This window comes from Trichomycterus rosablanca, chromosome 10 (assembly GCF_030014385.1).
Source record: "Trichomycterus rosablanca isolate fTriRos1 chromosome 10, fTriRos1.hap1, whole genome shotgun sequence".
NCBI lineage: Eukaryota > Metazoa > Chordata > Actinopteri > Siluriformes > Trichomycteridae > Trichomycterus > Trichomycterus rosablanca.
In genome coordinates, this window is record NC_085997.1 from 3019398 (window position 1) to 3044571 (window position 25174).

Consider the following 25174-nt stretch of genomic DNA (forward strand, 5'->3'; position numbering starts at 1 on the left):
GTTTGGTGTGTTCTCTGCGTCCACATGGTCTTCCTAAAATTGCCCTTCCTTGGCCTATCAAAATTGCATGGTGTTTTGGACTCACTGTGACCCTGACCAAAATACAGTGGTTACAAATGTTTTTCTCAAGCCTGACAAAGATCCTTGTGTCTAATGCTACTTTTTTATCTTTAGTAACCACTTAACCACACTAATCAGGGTTGCAGTGAGTCCAGAGTCTATCCTGGATACAACATGTGTAGCTCATCTTTGCAAGGACATCTTTCCATCACAGAGCGACACTCACTGTATGAGTATGTCACATACCTTTAATATTTTGGGGACCTAGAATTGATTTATACCTCAGCTTTTTAAGGGCCCTTAATATTTGGGACATAGGCCAAGGTCCAGACTGTAGTCACACCACTGTATCATATTTAATAATGGTGCACATGGCTCATGGACACTGGGTTAAAAACATATATTTGACCCATGTGCCTGTGAGGGTTTTCTTTAGGTGTTTGGGTTTTCAGGTCCTGCTGTGCACCCCTAACAATCAAACACATACTGACCGAATTTAGGAAATAACACCAAGAAAGGATGAAGTTTGCTTTGCCGGAAAATGAAAGAGATACCTAAACCTAACAAAGATAACCACTCTCCTTAAATGAAAACCCATATCTAGATCAGTGGGCAAACCCATCACTACTACTTTTTACCTTGGAAACGACCCAAGAATTACCATGGAGGTAAAATCTATTCATCTTTCCATCTGTTTATTCTGGTTTTCTTTTTCCACCCATACATTTCTTTTATTTTATTTTATTAGGATTTTAACGTCATGTTTTACACTTTGGTTGCATTCATGACAGGAACGGTAGTTACTCATTACAGAAGGTTCATCAGTTCACAAGGTTATATTGAACACAGTCAGGGACAATTTAGTGTCACCAATTCACGTCACTTGCATGTCTTTGGACTGTGGGAGGAAACCGGAGCACCCGGAGAAAACCACGGGGAGAACATGCAAACGCCGCCCTTCCACCCATACAAACAATGGATTGGCAGGCATTACACCTGTATGAGTGATTTCTTGTTATTCAGTAAAACACCTGGTTACTTTAAAAGTAGTGAATGTTGGTAGGGAAAATGGTCAAGAGGAACCCAAGGATACCCTGTGCATGGAGCATAAAGGGTTTAAAATAGTGTACAGGGTATGAAGGGGTTAATAAGTGTTGTAGAATGACTGATGTACAGGGTATGAAGGGGTTAATAAGTGTTGTAGAATGACTGATGTACAGGGTATGAAGGGGTTAATAAGTGTTGTAGAATGATGTACAGGGTATAAAGGGGTTAATACTGGTGGCTTGGCTGCACTGCAGTGCTTTTACACTTTTGGGAAGGTCGGCGGTCCTTCTGCTGGATGACGTCAGAGAGAGAAGCGGCCATAGTGCGGACAGCAGCAGCATCAGTGCGGATCATAATAACGGTCAGCAGCATCACCGAGCTGTCGGGTCCGAACACCATGTACAGCCCGGCTACAGCAACCAGGTGATCCAGCAGCGGCTCGAACCCGCCGCATCCACACCGAACCATGCTGCTGCACGACGCGAGGTAGCCCGGAGTCTCGGAACAGAACAGAACAGATGGTTTGGGACGCGACCGAACAAAAAGCGCTCGTACTGGAAGCCGCAGACGCGATTCTAATCCATGCAGACGCAAAAACCAGAGGATCCAGAAACAAGAACTGAACTGCGGCGTTTCTGAAGAGACACAGGAGGGAATAAATCTGAAGCACTGGGTTCAGTTCCCCTGTAAACTGAATAAATATGGGAGCTTTAACAAGCAGACAGCACGCTGGAGTAGAGGAGGTGGATATTCCATCCAATTCAGTCTACAGATACCCACCCAAAAGCGGTAAGAAATAATAATAATAATAATGATTCCATCCAATTCAGTCTACAGATACCCACCCAAAAGCGGTAAGAAATAATAATAATAATAATAATAATAATAATAATAATAATAATGATTCCATCCAATTCAGTCTACAGATACCCACCCAAAAGCGGTAAGAAATAATAATAATAATAATAATAATAATAATAATAATGATTCCATCCAATTCAGTCTACAGATACCCACCCAAAAGCGGTAAGAAATAATAATAATAATAATAATAATAATAATAATAATGATTCCATCCAATTCAGTCTACAGATACCCACCCAAAAGCGGTAAGAAATAATAATAATAATAATAATAATAATAATAATAATGATTCCATCCAATTCAGTCTACAGATACCCACCCAAAAGCGGTAAGAAATAATAATAATAATAATAATAATAATAATAATAATAATAATGATTTCATCCAATTCAGTCTACAGATACCCACCCAAAAGCGGTAAGAAATAATAATAATTATAATAATAATAATAATAATAATAATAATGATTTCATCCAATTCAGTCTACAGATACCCACCCAAAAGCGGTAAGAAATAATAATAATAATAATAATAATAACAATGATAACAACAACAACAACAATAATAATAATTATTATTATTATTATTTCATCCTATTCAGTCTACTGATACCCACCCAAAAGCGGTAAGAAATAATAATAATTATAATAATAATAATAATAATAATAATAATAATAATAATTCCATCCAATTCAGTCTACAGATACCCACCCAAAAGCGGCAAGAAATAACAAAATTAATTCTATCCTATTTAGCCTACATAGACTCACCTAAAAGAGGTAAGAAATAACAGCCAAAAAAATAAGACCAGTTATAAAAATAATAATAATTATTATTGTTATTATTATTATCAATCTATACAATTCAGTCTACAGATAACCACCCAAAAGCAGCAAGAAATAACAGCCAGAATAATAACAGTGATACAATAATAATAATCATAATAATAATAATGACAATAATAGTAACAATTATATTTTCATTAAGGATAATTAAGAGAAAAAATATTTGATGTGCATGTAATTATAATGTTATTATATTGTACCAAACGTATGATAGTATTAAGCAGTGTACTAATGTATTTTAACTATGCACAAAATTGAAGAGTAAAATTAAAAGTCAATCACAGTGACCCTTAAGAATTAAAGATGGTTGACCAAAAAGAATTGGACAAAAAAGATCCACAATGCTATTTTTAACTAGCAGACTTAAAAAATATCTTCATAAATGAAATAAATCAGACTTATTTACATCATTTGTTAAATTATACATTGTAAATCTTTTTAACTGTAATGAAGTGTTACTAAATTATCGTAACCCATTAGAAATAAAACTACATCAGTTCCAAGTGCAAACCAGTTGAATATTTTGGGATGCATAATAGATAAAATAGAACAATTTGACTTAATTGTAAAATATATTGAGAGGTTTCTTGCCTTGACGTTTGTGCCTGTACGTGTTTTCATGTTTGCTGTTTCTTTTTTTGTGTAGGGAGTTACTTTGCCAGCCATTTCATCATGGGAGGAGAGAAATTTGATTCGGCCCAACCTGAGGGCTACCTGTTCGGAGAAAACACTGATCTTAACTTTCTGGGAAACAGACCAGTAACAGTAAGATAACTTTCACTCAGCTCAGTACAAACGGGGTTTTTTTTTGGGCGATCAGGTGGCGCAGCTATAAATTCCGCCAGTGGTTCTCTCAGCCGGTCGGGTGTCTACATACAGACATGATTGGCTTTGTCTATGGTGGGGGGATTTGGTCGATTCATTTGTGCTACTTTTGGGCTCTTAAGCAACAATCTTAAGCTTTAATTGCTTGGATTGTATTCAGTTACAATAATAAAATTATATAAATGTAGCGAAACTGCAGCCTGCTTGGTGTCAGCGATCCCCCGCAGAAACAGATCCATGCTTATAAACTCAGCTGAACCTTTTGGAGAAGAGCAGCTCAGTTTACATTCAACCTGTCAGCTGCTGTAGCAAATGTTAATAGTCGGAGAGTCGTGGTGCGGATTACTGCGGATCAACCCCAAACACCAATCAGTATTCAGTTCTGCTCATGTATATTCCCACTACCCAGCCATATTGCCTCAGACAGACATCCACATTGTTCTGTTCATTTTATGTGTTATATGGAGCTTCGTGGAACAGCCACCCATGCCGCTAAGCATCTCTGGGATGGATTTAAAGGTCAGTTGTGAGATAGCCCTACCCGACCAGTGTTAGATTGAAAGGGCTTAAATGTACACAGACACGCTTCAAAATCATGTGGGGGAACCTTCCCAAATAAGAGAAGACAAGAATGGTTTTTAAAACGAAATGTCCAACAATCTCACATACTTTTGGCCATATAGTATATCAACATACAGGTTGAATTATGGGTATTAGAAGATGTGTAAAGCATGCTCTCTGTTCATGCTTTCTATACATTTTTGTGAGAGTGTATTTCTGAGCTTTAACAGATTGTCCCCTCTCTAAAAGACAGTGGTGATGTGGATTTAATCTGAAGCTTAGTGGGTAATACACAGAATTCCGTTTGGTCTGTGATTCAGGGAAGGGGGAAGGGATGGGAACAGACCTGTCCTGCCCTAAAATAAAAGCACTCATGAGCTCAAGGCCTCTCATCATGCGGATGAGTCTGTCAAGTGTGATTTTCACACAATAAATACAGACCTATAGTGCCTCAAAAACCTGTTGTTGATCATTACAGTCAAAATACATCTCAATTTAGTCATCACTCCTATGCAGACAGTGCCTGCAAGGTTTCTTATAACATGGTGCTACCACCACCATATTTCACACTGTGAGTGGTAATACCTGGTTGATGTGCCTTGAAAGACATGAAAACATCCATAACCCACAATGACTGAGAATTGAATGTCACGATATGACAGGCTGCTCCAGCCGTCTGCAACAAACCAGCCCTTGGAAATAGCATGAGATCTGCGTGATCGGATCCCCTACCATACCAACTGGCGCCACACATTTATCCGCTGTCCCAGTGAGGCTCGATCACCAGGACCAAAACACTGCAGGATGTTCCATGTCAGTGGAAAACTGGACCGGACCGAATCATGGCTTCAGAGAAAGTTACATTTACATATACAATAGCTGGAGAAACTGAGACAGAAACCTTGATATATAGAAGAACTTCCACCTGCAGCGAATTAACACTTAAGAGGTGCATTAGGAATTATAGAAGGAATTTGAATAAGACTGACATTTCACAGACACTTTTATCCAAAATAACATATAAGTGCAAAGATCAGGGCCCTCCTTAGGGGCCAAACAGTGCCACAACTACCACTGGCTATAATATTGACTGGATAATATTCCAATAGAATATTAAATAGATTGTGAAATTAGTTGTGACTGCCTTATTGGAAATTGTTGGCTTTGGATTCTGTTTTTTGCATTATTTTTTTTACTTTGTTTATGTTTCAGTTCCCCTATAGTGCTCCACTACCTCACGAGCCGGTGAAGACCCTCCGCAGTCTCATCAACATCCGTAAAGACACGCTCCGACTGGTCAGGTGCGACTACCAACACCAAACATGTTTTGACTTTAGCTGCTATAATTGCTAAGTGTTCTGTTTTTGTTTACAGATGTAGTGAAGATATGAAGCTGCCTGGTAATGAGGCCGGAAAGAGCCACAGTTGCTACAATATCGAGTTTACATTCGATGCCGATATGCAAGTCGCCATCACGATTTACTACCAAGCGATCGAGGAAATCCACAACGGTGTGCCAGTGTGAGTGTGATGATTAATAGGCTGAGATGAAACTTGCTGTTGATTAAACCAATGGAACGTTTTCACATTTTACTCGAGACGATGGGCACTAACTCACAATTAACTGTCTGTAATGAGAGGCTTTGGGTAGATATATGAGTATATTTTTAGTTAGCGGCAATAATATTAAAAAGCTGTAATGTTAGATTTAAACCCTTTCCCCACCCCATGTTGGTGATCATTTGTGTTCCTCTGTTGTGGTGTATTGACAGGTACCTGCCACAGGACACGGCTCTGAAATCCGAGACGGTGCATTTTAAGAGAGGCGTCTGCCAGCAGTTTTTCTTACCCTCTCATTCCGTCAACTTATCCGAGTGGTCGGACGAGGAGGTAAAATTCTACTTCCGTTTTATTTCTTCCTTTAAGCATAAACGTCGCACTGCTACGAGCATGTGAACTCCTGACCAGAAGCTTGTTGGACATCCCATTCCAGTAGTCTGTCAAGATTCTGTAGCTCTCAAACTCTGCACTCTCAAAACGCATCAAAACTGATTTTAAAAACTTTTTTCCCTAATCTCGTCATATCCAGTTACCCAGGCGTGTCTCCTCTACTGCTGTAGACCCCTACACTGACCGAGGAGGGCTGTATCTAACATAACCCTTTAGCACACGTGTCCAGTTGCCAACTGCTTGCTTTCACCTGTTTAAATAGAGAGCAGTATCACGTACGGAGTCACACCCTGCTCTCCATTTACATTTCTACATTTATATTGACGAGTAATAAGGAATCTCTTTGACCATTCTTTCTGACAGACTTTTGACCTGGCTGGTCGATAGAACAGTTGCCCGGTTGACCGCTGCACCACCCAAATTCCTTCTATTCTACTATTGTGTCCTGATATAACAAAATGATTGCCTATGTGCCATATTACTCAGAAACTGGTATTCTCTGTGTCCATGGTGTAAAAGTGGTTATGTTTATGTATCTTCAGCTTTTATTCGATATGGATAAAGAAGTCTTCCCCATGGTGATTCAGGCAGTGGTGGATGAAGATGGTGAGTTACAGTAAAACGTTCATTTGCTTAACATAATAAGTAATAGTTGCTTATATTGACAAACCAGTATGAATGATTTGGGGTTTTTTTTTACAGAGCATTTCAGACATTCTCATATTCTACTTGCAACTTTTGAGAAGGTATGCTGTGGATTCTTTGTGTTGGGGTGAAGAATTACTTCTGCGGTTACAATATTTGCTACACTGAATAATTTCAGTAATAAAAACCAACACAATTATTATGAGACATTTTCTTTCATTTCTTTAAAGAACAGCAACTGTGTCCTTCATATAAAAAGTAAATTAATATCCAGTTGTGCCACTTTTGGCTGCAATTTCTGTCCAAATACTTTGCCGTCAAAGCAGACGAGCCAAATAATCCTCTACCAAATCAAACCTAACCTCTCATATTTAATGAGGAGAACCAGATGGAAGAGATGGATAGGTACAATTATAGGAAAAATTTATGACCTATTATTAAGCCATCCATATGATCACCAGGAGTCAGAATCCACCTGACGGCACTCCAAAACGTACTTTTGTTTAATGTTAACCATTAAATTTCAGCCTGGTTTTATATTTTGGATCACTGTAATGTCGCATAACCCACTTACACTTCAGATTATGGCTCTTACTTTGGTTTGGTGGAGTCCTAAGACATGTCTCATAGACATGGCTTTGTAAGATTTTCCAGACTGACATGTTTCGAAAATCTTTATATTCTTGTTGGTGGACTTAAATCAAGTGTTCAGTAAAACTAGTTTGCTCATTAATTCAATCTGGTTATCTGGTTGATTGAGTAACCAAGTGGGAACTCAGTATGTCAGGATAATATGTTGGATAAGTCTGGATGTATTTGTGTAAAATTTGCTGTTGTTCAGGCAGCATTCAGTGTGGCAAATGTGCAGTATCAGGCAACCAGAAAGGGGGTTCATTTATTTATTCACACTACTGTATATTCAAGAATGAAAACCACGTCTAACTAAAACATACGATGGCTTGATCTTTTACAGCACATGGACGGCAGCTACTGTGTGAAACCCTTGAAGCAGAAACAAGTAGTGAGTTATGACTATGTGATTAAACGTTGTCTGTATTTTCTGGGCTATACGTTATGGCCAAAAGTTTGGTGACATCTGACCATAAGCTTGTTGGACGTCTTATTTTAAAACCATGGACACCTTTTGTGGCACCATCCACTTATTTACATTAATGACGATTAGCACACACGTTTGTCCGACTTACAATTTAATTACAATTGTGGCTGAATACAGTTCAAGCAATTGAGGGTCAAGGGCGGTTTGAACAGTCCAGCACATTAACCACTAGGCTACCACTGACCTGAAAGCTCTGGGAAAACTGTCCACACAATTTTGGAGTGTATTTACGGTCATTTGTTTCAATTTAATCAAAGTCATTTGTGAGGTCAGATGCTGATATTGGACCAGAAGGCCTGGCTCACAATCATTGGGGTTGTGGTCAGAGCTCGTGCAGGCCACTGAAGTTCCTTATGGACCTTGCTAAGCACAGAGGAGACAGAAAGGTCCTTACTTAAGCATATAATTCATTTTAAATAAAATATTTATACACCTTTTACCAACAAGTGTGGCTAAAACACTGCACCGTTTGAATCAGTAGGGGTGTCACATACTTTTGGCCATGTAGTATTCATTATTATGCTATTGTTTTTCAGTTCTGATGAAATTTTACTTTTGTTTTTTAGGTGGATGGTGTTAGTTATTTACTTCAGGAAATCTATGGTATAGAAAACAAATACAACTGCCAGGAATCAAAAGTAAGTCTTATTGTATTTAGATAAACGTATTGATTAAATGGATTCATGTTTTTATTTACCTCTTATTTGTCTATATAGTATTTTTTTTTCTGTACAGTGAGGTTTTGAAAAATGTAATATACTTCTAGTGCGTACATCAACTAAACATTGCTGACACACAGCCACTGAGATCCGGGTTTAAATCTTAAACTGTGCATCATTATGTTTAATTTTCAGCAAAGTTAATCGTGTTGGGGGTTAGAACAGAGATTTGATTTGACTTTACTATAGCACTATATAAACTATAGTAAAAACAAAAGGGCTAGAATAGTTGTTTACCCCGTTATAAATATTGACGTGTAGACAATTGAATGGAGCTGTGACTGTCGTTTACAGGCGGCTGACGACGAGATCAGCGATAACAGCGCGGAGTGTGTGGTCTGTCTGTCCGACGTGCGCGATACGCTCATACTTCCCTGCAGACACCTTTGTTTATGTAACGCCTGTGCAGACACACTGCGCTATCAAGCTAACTGCTGTCCCATCTGCCGTTTACGTAAGTGCTTCTTTATCCTAAATCTTAATTTACTCCTGAATGCTGGGGTCGCATCAGACGCTCCCTCATTATTCAGTCAAAATATCGTTCAGAAATAAGACACCTTAGTAGGCAGCATTTTAAGGTATCTAAGAATTTAGACACGTCTTCTTCTCGGGAGTGTGTAGGATGACGTAAAGTATAGAGGGATCACTAGGTTTTCAGACAGATCCAACTTGCCCAATATGCTATCATTTGTCCTCCTTTCTCCCATTCATTCCTGATGAACTTTGAACAACCAGCACAAGTGTCAACAATTCTGTCTATAAGATGAGCAACATTCTGTATCTTGCATCTTGGCTCACAATTTAAACTCTCAACGTTTTAATGTACTATTTTAAAGCCTTTGCCATTGTCTTCCTCTGATAAACTCTATTTAATTTGATATTTTTGCAGCATTTCGAGCTTTGCTGCAAATTCGAGCCCTGAGGAGGAGTCCTGTCTCCACTACGGGTTTTAATCCAACCATCAGCTCGCGGTCCTCTGACTCCGAAGAGCATTCGGTAATGATTCGCTAAATCAGTTATTGAACTCTTTTTTTAAAGTAGTGCTGTTCCAAGTGCTTAGACAACTAACATGCAGTGGTCGAGAGGGCTTGATGTACAGAGTGGATGATGCACAATATGAAGTGTGCTTGTATGCTACAGCAATCTTTGAACACTATTTATTGCCCTGTAAAATGTTGGGAATGCAGCCTGTGGTGTAAAGCACCGTCCCTGAACGAGCCCAGATGTAGAACCAATGACGTAAGTGTACTGAACATGTTTACCGCGCACTAACACAACCTCCAGATTAATCATCCTACTGCTGTTTACCCGTTTCAGGCTTCAGAACACTTCCCTCCAGGCTTTGAGGCCGTGTCTCTTTTGGAGGCTCTGAACGGCCCCCTGAACCCCTCACCGACCGGTCCGGCACGGCAAGGCGTGACGAAGGCTCACATCTCTGGAACTCTGCCTGCGTACGCCAACGCCAGCCATCACGCGGCTGTACAATCACTTTCTCAACTGGAGCACTGCATCACCTCCGGCCAGGCGCTCAAACTGAAGAAGAGCAGCTCCAAGTGAGTCACGCACCCCACCAAACCCCTTACAGCTTGGACTGAGGGGTGCGCACTCCTAATTATTATCCATTTAGTGTATTTAATACTGTACAGGTCTGTTCACAGTGTCAGGTGGTGCAGCGGTCTGTTAGTCTACCACTATGACCAAGGTTCGAATCTCAACATTTTTTCTCCCACATCTGTGATTAGAAACTGAGCTAATTTACACTACAAGCATTAATACATGATCAATTACTACTTAGAATGTGTTGATATGCTTAGGGCATGATTGCCAGTAGTCATATTTCAGTATTTCAAGAATACTGCTACAATAGAATGTTACTGCAAAGTGGCGTACATGACAAGAAGTATGTCAATTACATTGTATGACGTCCAAAACCCAGTTTACATTTACATTTTCGGCATTTAGCCAAAGCGACTTACAGTCTAAGCAATTGAGGGTTTTTAGGGCCTTGCTTATGGGCCCTAACAGTGGTGGGGTTTAAACCAGCGACATTCTGCTTACTAGTCCAGTAACTTAACCACTAGGCTACAACAACCCAGTTCTTGTTGGTTTAGACCAGTATGTTCTAGCTAAGAAATCTCTGTTAACGGTGGAATCTTCCGCTGTCCTTCAAGGTCACTGATGGGAGTATAAAGGGTGGTTATTTTCTTTCCTTCTTATCACACTCTCCGAGCTTCCATACCATAGCTTTCACAAGAATAAAACTCCACTGTGGACGGGGTCAACCCGTTTTCCAGCAGCTTTTAATTAATTGCAGACCTGTTTTATGTTTTATGTTTTAATTGTCTGTACAAATGTTTTTTTTTTTTTTTTTTTTTTTTTTTTTACCCGTTTTTCTCCCCTTTTTAGCGCATCCAATTGTTCAATTAGCATCGTGCTTCCTCTCTGTCTATGCCGAACCCTGCCCTGACGGAGGTGATTGAAGCTAACCCGTATCCCCTCCGAAACACGAGCAGCAGCCAGATGCATCTTTGCCACCCACACATTGACGAGTTTGGCGCCACCTAGCGTTGCATGCGGAGAGACACACCCTAAGGGCACCCCCTCCCATCTCTGTGTAAGCGCCTCCAATCAGCCGGCAGAGAACGCAATCGCATTCTGACAGAGAGAGACCCACATCCGGTTCTTTGTCCCACCCCCCGCATGAGCAACCGGCCAATCGTTGCTCATATAGCCACTCAGCTTCGAACCGGTAAAGCAAGGCTGGATTCGATACGACGCTTCTCAGAATCCAGCCCTGGTTGCAGCGCGTTTCTTTTTACCGCTGCGCCACCTGAGCGGCTTGTACAAATGTTTTTAGCATAGGATAGGAGTTTAGGTTTTCCTCCCAACCTTGACAGAGACCACTGTTCCTTGTAATAGGTGCAGTTAAACCAGTCACTTATATGAAAGAGCCAAAAATAATGTAAATCCTCAGACTGTCATGACCTACAGGAACATAAACTTGTGACTTATACAGTATACATCTGATTCACTTTATAATTCATTTTATAATTTACTTTACTTTATAATTTATATTTTACAGCTGTTGTAACTTATAATATATACCAGCCTTGTAGTGTTAACCGAAATAACATTTCCATCTGCATCCTCAGGTCCTGTTTGGTGTTGTGTGTTGTCTGAGTGTTGTGGTTTTACAGATACTTGTTTGTACAATGTGAATCTCTGTAGTGTGTACTATTACTTTTGACTTTTTGATTTATGTAACTTGCTACTGAGGCCTTAATTTCCTTCGGGATTAATAAAGTATCTATCTATCTATCTATCTATCTATCTATCTATCTATCTATCTATCATCTATCTATCTATCTATCTATCTATCTATCTATCTATCTATCTATCTATCCATCCATCCATCCATCCATCCATCCATCCATCCATCCATCCATCCATCCATCCATCTATCTATCTGATACCTCTTTAGGTCGCTCTCCCAGAATTCTTCAGTGCTGCCTGAGGAGGAGGATGAAAAGTCCTACAGTGAATGTGAGGTTCAGGCCTGCAGAAGGAAACTGCCTGTCGACCAGCAAGAGGTAAAAAACCTTCACACAAACCACATAGAGCTTAGGATAGGATTAGAGCTAAGATCTAGCTACAATCCACCCTGGTGGTACCTGAAGCTTCTTTATGTGGTACTTCAGATTACCTCTATGAGGTTACGAGTTCAAGTCTCTGCTGTGCCAGTAAACGGTCTGGCGGTGTCTGAGGGAGGGAGGGCCAAAAGAGGAGTCAATGTTTTGCAGCTGCAACCACTACTTCTGTCTGATTAAAGCGTCGGCACAGGCGGTTATGGATTTCTGCAAGGATAAGCAACCAGCAAGGGGTCACCAGAATGCACAGGGAACTGAATATGTCCAAATTAAGACAATGCAGCCAGCTGAACTGTATTAGCCGGGTTTATTAGGCGACCTGTTGTGAACCTGTGGGGTTTTTTTTGTTCACAGAGTGGTGTTACTCCAGAGAGCGATAATCTCACCCTGTCCTCATGTGGCGCTATTGAGCGTTCCTCGTGCAGCGGCACCCCCCTGTCCTCCACCATCACCTCCCCTGACGGTAGGATACTCTGTGTTTTTTGATGCACTACAGTAAATAACGATACCCTCACGTGCTAAACCCCCCTCACCCTGCGTCTCTCCGTCAGACCCCGTGAGCAGCAGCTTGGCTCAGTCGGTCATGTCCATGGCGTCTTCACAGAGCCAGACGTCCCACATCAGCACCGGCACGCTCTCCTCCATGTCCGGCTCCTACCTGGCCGGGGCTGAGGGGGAGGAGAGGCACGAGAACACTCCCGAGAGTCGAACACCTTCCCAACGTGAGAGCGAGGTGAGTGCCGTCTATATGAACGTAAAATATACAGTTTAAAAGCCGACACAAATGATGAATGACAAACACGTTGCACAATTAATGGTCAAAAGTGTGTGGACACCTAATTATAAGCCTGTTGTATATCCAATAAAATGAGGCACCCCATCTTTGTGGCTATAACAGACTCCAGTTTTCAGGGTATAGTTTCTACAAGATTTAGTAATGTGTCTGTGGGTATTTGTGGGAGTTCATTTCATCTCAGGGCTCTGTACAGGCCACTGGACGTCCTCCACACCAAACTTGCCCCAACAATCGGAAGCCTATAAATTTGTTATACGTAACTGATTTTAGAAACCTGTTAACATTAGGTTCACCAAAAACACCTGATATTTATAATTAGGATTGAGTCTCCACATACTTTTGATAATTCGGTGCATTATTAATGATAATTTTTTGTTTTATTGACAGAAGACCCCCAGTGAGACTTACGAGCTCAGCTACATGGTAGCGGTGATTGAAGAACAGGATTCAGAGGTGAGGTCAACATTATGCTACCTAACTGAAAATGTGATCCCAATTAAAAAAGCCTGGTTCAGAAACAGCACCAAGCAGGATAGGCAGGCTCTCCAGAGGGTGGTGCATTCAGACGAACGCATCATTCGGCGAAAACTGTGCTGTTCAAGGGCCAGGAAGATAGTAAAGGACCCCAGTCATCCAAATAATGGACTGTTTTCTCGGTCTGGAAGGCTCTTTGGCGCCTTAAAAGCCAAAACAGAGAGGATGAGACGGAGCTTTTTTGGGCCCTCAACCAAAATAGCAATCAGGACTAAATTTAGACTAAATTAATATATTTATATATATATATTTTTATATTATCTATCTATCTATCTATCTATCTATCTATCTATCTATCTATCTATCTATCTATCTATCTATCTATCTATCTATATAGATTTGTATTTGTATTTGTATTTAATGTCAGAACTCATGTTGCACAATGTACAGTATTATGTTCAGTTCTTGCTCAACTTTGTCACTTTTGCACACTTGGTTCACTTTAAATTGCTTCTATTTTTTAAATAATATTTCAATTTTAAATTTTCTACACTTTTTTTCATTGTGGTCGAGCAGTCACAAAAGCATTTTACTGCCAGTTGTACCGTGTATGACTGTGTATGTGACAAACATTTTAATAAAGGTTTTTATGTATAAATGCTATTACTTGACAATACAAAACTGAGTGATTATTTTCTACTACTATATACCAGACACATTTGATGGATGTTAGCCTAATTTAAATAAAGATTAATGCCTTTTTTGCTTTGTTTAGGGAAATGATGTGACCGAGGAGGACTGTGCATCTCCTACCAAAGACCAGGGTAAATATAACTGACTGTCTGAAATTCTTGAATGACTATTTAGTTTTTGTATAAGTAAAGAAGAGAAGCATTTATCAGTGCTGTAATAGATCATACTGGTCTGTTACTAAATAGTTTAACACATAAGTATTGATCAATTTTATGAGGTTACTGTGTAGAATTATTTAGTTATGTTACATTTCTGTGTGTATGAAGGGCATTGAGCAGTAGTCACAGATTTATCAAATAAATAGTCATTTACCAACACCCATAATATCTAAAGATAATAATTCAAGCCTGGGAAAAATCGCGGCAAAGTTAGGCTTATTACACTGGGGTATTGCTGCAGGGATCCAAGATTCAAGTCCCCACTGGTGCTATCAGCCAGTTGGGCATCTAGATACAGAGAGTTGGCTATGTCTGAGGGAGGGGTGGTAACAACCTGAAAATAAATCAATGAATTAATAAGGTCTAGTAAAGTTTTGAATTGTGTGTATGACCATGGGCTGTATTAATTTCATTAATAAATGGACATTATGACTAATACATTATCTGCATGGTTTCATTACTCTCATGTCGTCTGTGCTAATCTGCATGTGCGAACTTCCTGCGGCTTATTGCTTTGTCCCGACCTCACTTGCAGGTGGGCGCCGGGGGAGCGAGGTGCCTTGTCCAGAGTTTGACAATAACAATCAGGGGCGATCTGACACCCACTGTGTACCAGGCCTGGACAATGAACAGGCTCCTGATGGCCAATTTGCTGGTGAGTGGCATTGTTTAAAATTGAAAGGGGGGGTCAGTACTGAATAGTGCTATTTAAAAAGTGCTTACTCCACCCGTCACCCTGCTAAAAGGGGGCTAACGGCTGCACGGGTTCCTCTAATCTTTCCCAGGTTGTTTCTTGTTAGTATGTACGGGTGTGTGTGGGTGTTTTGGGGGGTTGATGTGTATGACTGAGCTTTTATGTATCCATCACAAAACTAACGCAGAGTGTTTTTCATGCTGTGCTTTGCTGTGCATTTCTTTCTGTCTCTCTTCACTCTTAACTGCACCATCATTACGTTTCATTCCCTAACGCTGCTTTTTTAGTATTTGATTCATGCATTTTTCCCTTTTTCCCCCAAACTAGTCGAATCCAGTTACCCAGTTACCTGTCATGTATGATTGTGTGTTAAGTACGGCCCTCTTAAGCCATTCGCTTCACATACAGCGATCAGTAACACGTACTGAGTCAAGCACTGATCTCCATTATTCCCCATCTCTGTGCAGCGCCATCGACCAGCCAACAGAAGGGGTACTGTAGCAGCAGTGTGCAGACAGATGATAGAGCTGAAAGTCCAGTTCAAAATTAAACTGTGCAATTGCAAATCCTTACTTAATTGCATGTGCATGATAACTGCATGTTTGAGTTCATAAACCAGCGTAATAACTGCGGCCCTACTAAATTCACAGGAAAATGTGCTTAATTTATTAAATATAGTAGAATGATAGAATAAATGGAAGCTACAAAACACAGCACAGCTACCTTAAGGCTTCATGTTCTGTCTCAAATACAAAAATTCTCTGTGTCCAAAGAATTGGTTGGGAATTTTCCAGACTCAGTTACCCGAGTCGTGTTTTAGCTGCTTTACAGTTTACACACTTTACATTTTGACTAACCGATTGCTAACTGAATTGCCGTAGGATGGCTAGGACGCCTCATGGTGCAAATTAACTAGTAAATGTGAGGCACTTGAACGCTGCACGAATGAAAAATATTAAATTGCTAAACACAAACCTTAATTTTAAATTTCACAGCAAATTACATATTACATGCCGTGAATGAGGTAGGGCCTTAGTATGTAGTTAAACTGTACCTGACAGCAATCACACATCGGTGCATCTATCCCTCAGCATTTAGCGATTATGATAATGTACGCCAGTCCATAATCATCTCTGTACATTTCAGCCTCTTTGTCTCAGTCCAGCTTTTTTCTTTTGTGATGGTCTGATTGTATTTTCTGTTGTTGTGCTGTAAAAGTGTTGCCTCTCTCTCTCTCTCTCTCTCTCTCTTTGTGTGTTTCTGTATTTTCCTTCCATCACCTTCATCTTTGTCTGGACAGATGAGGACTCGTGTCCTGTTCACGTTGAAGAATAGGTATGAATTCACAGCAAGGAATTATTCATATACAAATAATTCATCTATCAGATTATTTGTTTTTCGGTACATGAGAGAAGCTTTCTGTTTTGGTTGGGGTGCTGTTCTCCCCCCAGCATTCGATGATGGGTGATTTAGGGGAGGGTGTCGTTGCATAAATGTATAGGGTGTATAAAGCAACAGACGGGCAACAGCCAGTAATGCATACCCCACAAAGTACATCTATATGACAGGATCTTAGAAATGGCCAGTAAATGTTTATACAAGCTGAGTGACCCTAATAATGTGGTCACTGAGTGTTTATTAAAATCGTGTTGACTGAGATCTGAAATAGAAAACCTTCTCATTTTTCATTAATAATTCTTAAATGCTCTATTTGGGCGGCACTGTGGCTCAGTGGGTAGCACTGTCACCTCACAGCAAGAAGGTCCTGGGTTCGATCCCCAGGTGAAATGGTCCGGGTCCTTTCTGTGTGGAGTTTGCATGTTCTCCCTGTGTCTGTGTGGGTTTCCTCCGGGAGCTCCAGTTTCCTCCCACAGTCTGAAAAACATGCAGTCAAGTTAATTGGAGACACTGAATTGCCCTATAGGTGAATGGGTGTGTGTATGTCTGCCCTGCGATGGACTGGCGTCCCGTCCAGGCTGTGTGCCTTGCGCCCATTGAAAAGCTGGGATTCGATAATAACGATAATAATGATTATAAAAGTGAGTGAGTGAGTTTATTGATTATAATTAGTTAGACCCAGAGTGTAAACTATACAATGACAATTGAGGGTCAACTTTATATATAAGCTAAGCAATGACCCCCCGAACTGTTGTTTTTACCTCTGTTTAGGGGGTCTAAGTATTACTAGGAGGGTTATACCCCCCCATCCCAATCCCCAATGTAATTTGAACCATGGGTAGACCCATCCCTAGGTTAGAATTAAATGAAATATGTAAAGACTACACCTAATGTTTTACTGTCACCTTTTTTGCACCATCCTTCCTCATTAATATATCTATAGGGTGAGATATGCAGTTTGTTGGTTGCCAAAACTGGTGTGTAAACCACACATTTCGGCTCCAGTTTAATACACAACAAGCAAAGTTTGTCAATTAAATTGTGACTAAGTATTCCCTGAAATTGGGTGCAGACAGCTTAGTACAACAAGCACTAAGTACTGATCAGTGCATCATCAGTCTAGATAAACTAATGTGTTGTTTATAGCCTTTTTATTTTACGCACCTAGTCATTTTACTTCATTACACCCCTCACATCCCGTAGTCATTCACCTCAGTGAATTCTCCACCCTGACTGACCTACGTATTCCGTATTCTGTATGACCGACAGGACTGCTCTACCTCGAGTCCTACCAGCGCTCCCAGGAATCTCTGCATCAACGCGCCTCCCCCAGAAACATCAATCTGGAAGACGCGGGGGTCACGAACGTGGGGACCAGTCCGAAAAACTCACCAAAAAAGCGTCACACACCACTGGCTGTGTGAAACCAACAGTTCCATACTGAGGATCAGTCTCTGCTGCCCTGACCAATACCAGCATGAGGGTTATTAAACTCACATGCCGGATGATTTCACCCAATAATTACTACTGATTTTTTTTTGGCTAAAGATTAGCACCGGTACCAGTGAATGTAAGGAACATACTGGTAGGTTTGATGGGAATGAAGTATTAAGTATTAGGTTTGTTCTCACCACAGAAACCTCTTGAAGAACTTTAGATCTATTATAAGAGAGCAATATTAAAGAAATGGAATGTAGATGTAGAAATGAGTTATTAATTCTATGGAACAGCTCTGCAGGTCTCTGTGGAAACAAACCTAATAACACTGGATTATATACAGTGCTGTAAAAAAGTATTTGCCCCCTTTCGGATTGCCTGTGTATATCTGTTACATGGAATTATATCGGATCATTAATAAAAACCTTAATATAACTATATTACAGAAAATTACACATTGGAAACTTAAGTGGAAACACAGTTTGTATTATTTATTAAAACGTTTCCAACACTCTCATTAAAAGGTGATTTTCCCCTTAATTTAAGACGCATGGTCGCACACACACACACAAATAAAGAAACACGCCATTATGTGGTGAATTTAGAGACAGCGCACTTTCATTAAGAACACTACAGCGTGTGGCTGATTACATTTCCCAGACTCCTGTGCGCTGCTGTGTTTATTCCTCACAATATAGTGGCATCTATGCTTTACAAAGCAGTGGACTTCTTGAGGGATCTTCAAAAAGTTTCCGCACTTTTATATTTCCGTTGGAAGCGGTGGGGGTGGGAGGAGGAGTAATCGGTCGTGTCTGAGAGACTGAGAGACGCTTATAGTCTGGATTTAGCTCCATCTGATTTCCACCTTTTTGGAAGCTTTTTCATGTGATGATGATGTGTAAGCAGATTTTTGTTTTGTCACTGTTTTGTTTCCTGTTACTAAAATGATGTGAATTCCTCCAAACAAACATATTCCACTTACTAGCTTTGCATACTGTTATGATCTGTCCCAACAGTTGTTGAAATATTTTGGAATGGCAGGACACCCCCTCACTCTTTCCGACAAACACACACTGTACAGTAGATTTGGTTCCACTAATGGTTAATGTACTGGGCTAGTAATCAGAACTGTGCTGGTTTAAGCCCCACTGCTGCCAAGTTGCCACTGTTAAACCACAGTTGGACCCCTGAGCAACCCCCTTAACCCTCAATTGCTTAAACTGTAAGTCACTTTGGATAAAAGAGTCTGTTAAATGGTAGAAATGTAAATATAATGTTCAGTTCATGGTAAAGTCAGGCTGTTTAGGGCAGTGGTAGCTCAGCGGTTAAGGTACTGAAACTAGTGATCAGAAGGGTGCTGGTTCAAGCCCCACAGCTGCCAAGCAAGGCCGTTAACCCTCACTTGCTTAAATTGCATACAGTCATAATGGAAATCGTTTTGGATAAAAGCGTCTGCTAAATGCTGCTCATGTAAATGTGAATGGTCCCTGGTTCAAGCCCCACCACTGCCAGGTTGCCAGTGTTGGGCCCCTGAGCAAAGCCCATAAGAGCTTTAAATAAAAGCATCTGCTAAATGCCATGAATGTAAATGTCTGTGTGAGGTACCTGGGCAGGCAAGGACACAGGCTAGTGGGTATTGGATTGGTTCATGGGTCAAATTAGTTTGTTTAGGCTGGCACAGTGCCATCAACTCAGGTTTGTCAATTTTCTATTGAAAATGACAGGGGCAAATATGCAATAACAGAAGGTATCCGAGAAGGGGCATTTACACGTTTATAGCACTGTAGTTATAAATGATGCATTTTAAAAACATGAAAACAACTAAAAACTAACAGCTCCCGTCTGGAAATCAACTCCTCGTCTGCATGTACACAATCTATTACCTAAAAAAAATATTTCCTGTTTTTTATCCACACGCACCACACACATGCTGCAAATACTTAGTAACACGCTAAAAAAACTGCTAAGCAGTCTGTGAAATGATTAAAATAAACAGTTTATATCATGATAAGAACCCAAAACAGGGTTTCTGGGCTGGACTTTAGAGCAATAACACAATTCTGTACTGTTACTCACTGAGCTGCTCTTACTGCTGTGCATGTTACAATCCACATAAAAACCTAAAGCTATAAAGCTGCCTCGCCCGAACTCCATATCAGAAAAATACACACACAGCAGAGGTTTAATCTGCAAACAGTGTTCATATCATATTTAATATCAGAAAGTACAATCACGTTCTGTTTACTGATGGAAGCGTCTGTGTTTCTGATAGACTGCTAGTGAAACGGTCACTGTTGCCACATTTCCATGTAATACTGGTAGCCTGGCAATCTTAAAATAAGTATACCACACAGCGATGTCACTCTGCCAAGCAAAGTGCCAGGTCATGTACAGTCTTATGCCAAACTTTGGACTCCACTGATTAATATGTTACCAAACTACAGGGAACAAACATTAGTAAATTTTTATGCATGGTTACTGTTTATTTGCTGAATTTGAAAATCTGCAATGCATGTGCAAACGTTTTGGCACAATTTACAAACCCCATTTCTGAAAATGCAGCAAGAACAAGAATCTGCTTTGTTATCTCTCTTGAATCTTTATATACCTGATAAAAGTTAAATTTTTTTTAATGTTTTTACCGATCAACTTCATTGTATTTTATACAGGGTGAGTCAAAATTATGTTAACACTAATGGATCTATTCCCCACAAAATGTGTGTCCCAGCTTTAAATGGTACTGTTGCTTGCTGGATTTTGTGTGTTGAACATGATGGCAAACAGGTCGAGACTGTCCTGTGTCCTGTAAATCATCTTACACATATGAAGTACGTTTTGTGAATAAATAGTTTTAGCCAATTTAAATTTAATGCCTACGTGTTAACATAATTTTGACTCACCCTGTATATTTGATGACACATTTAAAAAAAAAAAAAGTTGGGACGGGGGAATGTTCACCACTGTTCCCTCCATCTTTCATATTAATGGCACTTGAGAACTTAATGATTCTCATTTTCATGCTGCACCATACATTTTCAATAGGACACCCAGACCTAGATCTGGACGCAGGCAGGCCAGTCAAGCACACGCACTCTGTGTCTATGAAGCCACACTGTTGTAGAGCATACAGAATGCGTCCTGGCATCGTCTTGCTAAAATAATCATAGGCTTCCTGGGGAAAGACGGCCATTAGAAAAGAAGGCAGCACGTCTGTCTAAAATCACAAAATAACGTTCGCCTCCTCGTCGATGGTTCATTCACACAATGCCAGTCACATGACGTGGCACTGGTGTTGGCTTTTACATCTGTTGCTTATAACAGTCTGGATGTCCTTATTGTCTTTGTCACTGTGTTGTAGGCATTAAATTTAAATTGTTTATATTTACAACATACGATCGAGTTGCTGCTGAGCCGAAACATTCATTTGTCCTCTTGTCAGTTAAAGATTCTTGTTTTTATTGTATTTTACAAAATTTCTTTTTCTGGAAACAGAGTTTTTTAATATTTTATCTTCTCTTTTGTTTCTGATTGTTCCCTGTAATAGTGACACTTGTAATATTTGGGTGTCCAGCTTTTTGCATCAGACTTTTTGCATTTTATATGGATCTGCACTCATTTTAAAAATGGTTGATGTGTCCGTTGATGACACTCCATTTGCATTTGATTCAATTATTGTATCAGAACTGTCAAAATCATTGACTAATTATTTCAGTATTATTATTTAATTTAGTATTTTGTAAGGATACATTAGAGGTGTTTGAGCAAGACTCTAATGAATGATTAAATGTTAAATTAAATTGACATCATTTCCCCCTCACCCCATTATAGAGCCCTATATATAGATTTGTTTTTGTTTGGTGCCTGTCGTTTTCTTCTTTAGCTTTGTTCTCATTAACAACAGCTTCATGAAAATTGCAGCTAGTATTTAAAGTCATTCAGTAATTTATTCATTCTTTGTTTGTTTTACTACCGCTTTATTTTGATCAAGGTCCCGGTGGGTTTGATTAACTGGACGGGCGAACAACAGGAAACAGGATATTATAGTATAAATAATAATGTGAATTTAACATTGTTTCTGCATTCATAGTTAGGTCTGTGTTTGTTTTAGCAGACCACAGGCGTGGCGCGTGTAACACTAGCAGATGAATTCTGAAGGTCAGTAGATGTTTCATCACAAGGATGTACATTTGCAGTAGATGTGATGTTTACAGTAGCCTCGGCCACCTTTCTAGGTCCCGTTTACACAGAAAGCAATCGAGATGTGTAGTCGTGTGGTAAAATAATCACCATTGAATGTAAGTTCAGTATTCATGAATTATTCTGATGTAGATGAACAACTTCCATCATTAACACAAACTCACAGCAGTGTTATTCTTTCTGCCATCATGTGTATTTATATTTATAGTTTTTTTGTCTATTGTCTTATTTTTATCTGCATCAGTGGAAGAATCATTCTGTGGTTAGAGAAGGACTAAGTCTATTCATTGACCATTTTATAGACCAGAACGTACAGATGTAAAAAACAAAACAATAAACATTTCTTACTGATACTAATAAGTGTTTTGGTCTTATTTTTGGTGTTGATGTTAGAAAATGAAGAGATTTACGTGTTTACTAGTGACAGGTAAGATTGCTCGAGTGGCACAGCAGTCTGTTACTCTCGCCCACCACTGCTGTTTGTTTGTTTATTAGGATTTTAACGTCATGTTTTACACTTTGGTTACATCCATGACAGGAACGGTAGTTACTCATTACACAAGATTCATCAGTTTACAAGTTTAATGTCAAACAGTCATGGACAATTTTTTATCTCCAATTCGTCTCACGTGCATGTTTTTGGACAGTGGGAGGAAACTGGAGCAGACACGGGGAGAACATGCAAACTCCACATAGAAAGGACCCGGACCGCCCCACCTGGGGATCGAACCCAGGACCTTCTTGCTGTAAGGCGACAGTGCTACCCACTGAGCCACCACTGCAGGTTCGAATCTTAGCAGTGCTATCAGTCAGCTGGTTGACTGACCATGATTGGCCAAAGTGTCTGGTGGATTGCTGCCTTTCCTTGGGTATTCCTGCCTTGCGGTGGAACTGGACCCACCACAACCCTGACTAGAATAAAGCGGTTGATAAAAGTGAAATGAAATAAACTAATGGCGGGTTTGATTTGTATTTTTAAAAATGTATAAATGTTTGAGTTGAATTTGTTTTTCCCAACAATAGGGGCAGTCGTAGCCTAGCGGTTAAGGTACTGGACTAATAATCAAAAGGTTGCTGATTCAAGCCTCACCACTGCCAGGTTGCCATTGTTGTGCTTTAATTACTTTAATTTTCACAACGGTACAATCATGACGTATCACCACCAAGCGGCTAACTCATACCACGTATGAATAAATATGTACTTTTTTAATAGTGACCGAATATATCAGAATCAAAAATACTTTATTGATCCCAGAGGGAAATTGCAGTTCTTATTTATGTAGAAGAATAGACACTCTAATAATTTAAAACAAAGAAAAAATAAAGAAAAATTTGCAAATAGAAAGTTAAAAAGTTATTTCACACATAATTAAAATACTTACATTATTAATATTATTATTATTGCACATATGAATAACGAATATTGTACAGATGAACCATAGTGTCACACGTGTCCTTGTTTATTTAAAATAAAACATACATACAAATTTTCACATTTATAAGCACAGTCAAAAGAAAAGAGCACTTATTCATCAAAACACAAACGGAACGGGCGCCTTACTGCGCATGCGCCGATTTACGAACCTGACTTACGCATATAGCGTATGTTGCGCAAACTGCAAAAAGTGCGCAAAGTGCGGTCTTTCCGTAAGTCTAATTTTAAACGATTATTTCCATAAAAATTGCCCCCATTTATGTATATGCAATGCAAAAGTATTCAGAAACTTACTACTAATACTAACACAATGTTAGAGATTGATATACGCTTCTGTTAGCTTTAAGAGGCATTAAGGACACAAAACAAAACCATGGACTAACATCTAATGTGGTTTGCATTTTCTTTTTCCGACGATAATTAGGACTACATTTCAACATGCAAATAAGCCTTTAAGCATGCAAATAAACCATTATATCGACTATAAACCATCATATCGACCATTGTTTTTAAGTGTGTGCAAATCAAGACAGTAATCAAGTAGTTAGATACAATTTCAATATATGTACTTTATTTGTACTTGTTAAAAGACACAGACAAAAACTAAACACTTTGTGCAAAATAAGCAGCATGAACATAAACAACACAAACATTTACCACTACAACAGCAGCATGGTCGCCAACTTAGCTTATCAATGCTGTTAACAGATAATCATTTATCCTAATAACACTCCCTGGCACCCTTGCAGAGTTCGTCTTGGTTTGGTTTCCTCTCATTTCGCGTCTGCTTCTCCAGCTTTTACTGCTTTAAAAGAATATAAAATAAATAAATAATACACGTGTCTGTGCTGCTACTTTCACGGTACTTCCTCACACAGTGTGGTTCAGTTCAGCCACAAAACAGGACAGATGCAGATTGCAAAGAGTGGTGGATAGAGCGGCAAAAATCATCGGTGCTCCTTTGCCCACCCTCCAGGACTTATACACAACAAGGACCAGAAACCGGGCAGAGAAAATTATCACAGACTTCTCACACCCTGGACACGAACTCTTTAACCTCCTACCCTCTGGCAGGCGCTACAGAGCCCTGAACACAAAATCAAACAGACACTGTAACAGTTTCTTTCCAAATGCCATCAAACTCATCAATAACAAAAATTGAACTGCTGTTTACTGTTGTTTACATGCCACACTGCACTTTATACATGCTGTATAATACCGTAACTGCATCTTACCTTACTCAACTATTTATTTTACACTATTTTTATATTTTCTGTACATATGCAAATTCTGCTGAACATGTAAATTTGTACATTGTCTACATAGTCTTGTCTGTATATTGTGTTGTTTGTAAATTGTAGAGAGCTAACAACAGCCGGAAACCAATTCCTTGTGTGTGTAAACATACTTGGCGAATAAAGCTGATTCTGATTCTGATTCTGATAAAAAATACACCGTTAAAAACAGTAACTACAAAAACATATTCTGCTAAACAGTTAGCAGCGAAGGGTTTTTTATAGCAGCAGAGATATCAAAGAGTAAGGTGCAAAAG

General features: G+C 39.6%; 1 protein-coding gene across 4 annotated transcripts; it reads left to right on the plus strand.

The window, feature by feature from the left end:
• The first annotated feature begins 1499 nt into the window (after positions 1-1499).
• rnf157 (ring finger protein 157) lies at positions 1500-21398 on the plus strand. 4 transcript variants are annotated; one of them, XM_063002760.1, is made up of 20 exons: positions 1500-1896; positions 3463-3581; positions 5415-5503; positions 5577-5723; positions 5975-6092; positions 6695-6758; positions 6855-6898; positions 7771-7818; positions 8481-8552; positions 8928-9087; positions 9523-9629; positions 9951-10186; positions 12115-12223; positions 12635-12743; positions 12832-13013; positions 13464-13529; positions 14326-14374; positions 14997-15116; positions 16456-16490; positions 17823-17901. In XM_063002760.1, exons 1-19 carry the CDS (start codon positions 1809-1811, stop codon positions 16488-16490), a joined length of 1962 nt encoding a protein of 653 aa, XP_062858830.1. In that variant the 5' UTR covers positions 1500-1808; the 3' UTR covers positions 17823-17901. The 4 variants fall into 4 exon arrangements, with proteins under 4 accessions (XP_062858830.1, XP_062858828.1, XP_062858832.1 ...); XM_063002758.1 differs by lacking the exon at positions 16456-16490 and having other exon boundaries at positions 17823-21398; XM_063002762.1 differs by lacking the exon at positions 14997-15116.
• The last annotated feature ends 3776 nt before the right edge of the window (positions 21399-25174 follow it).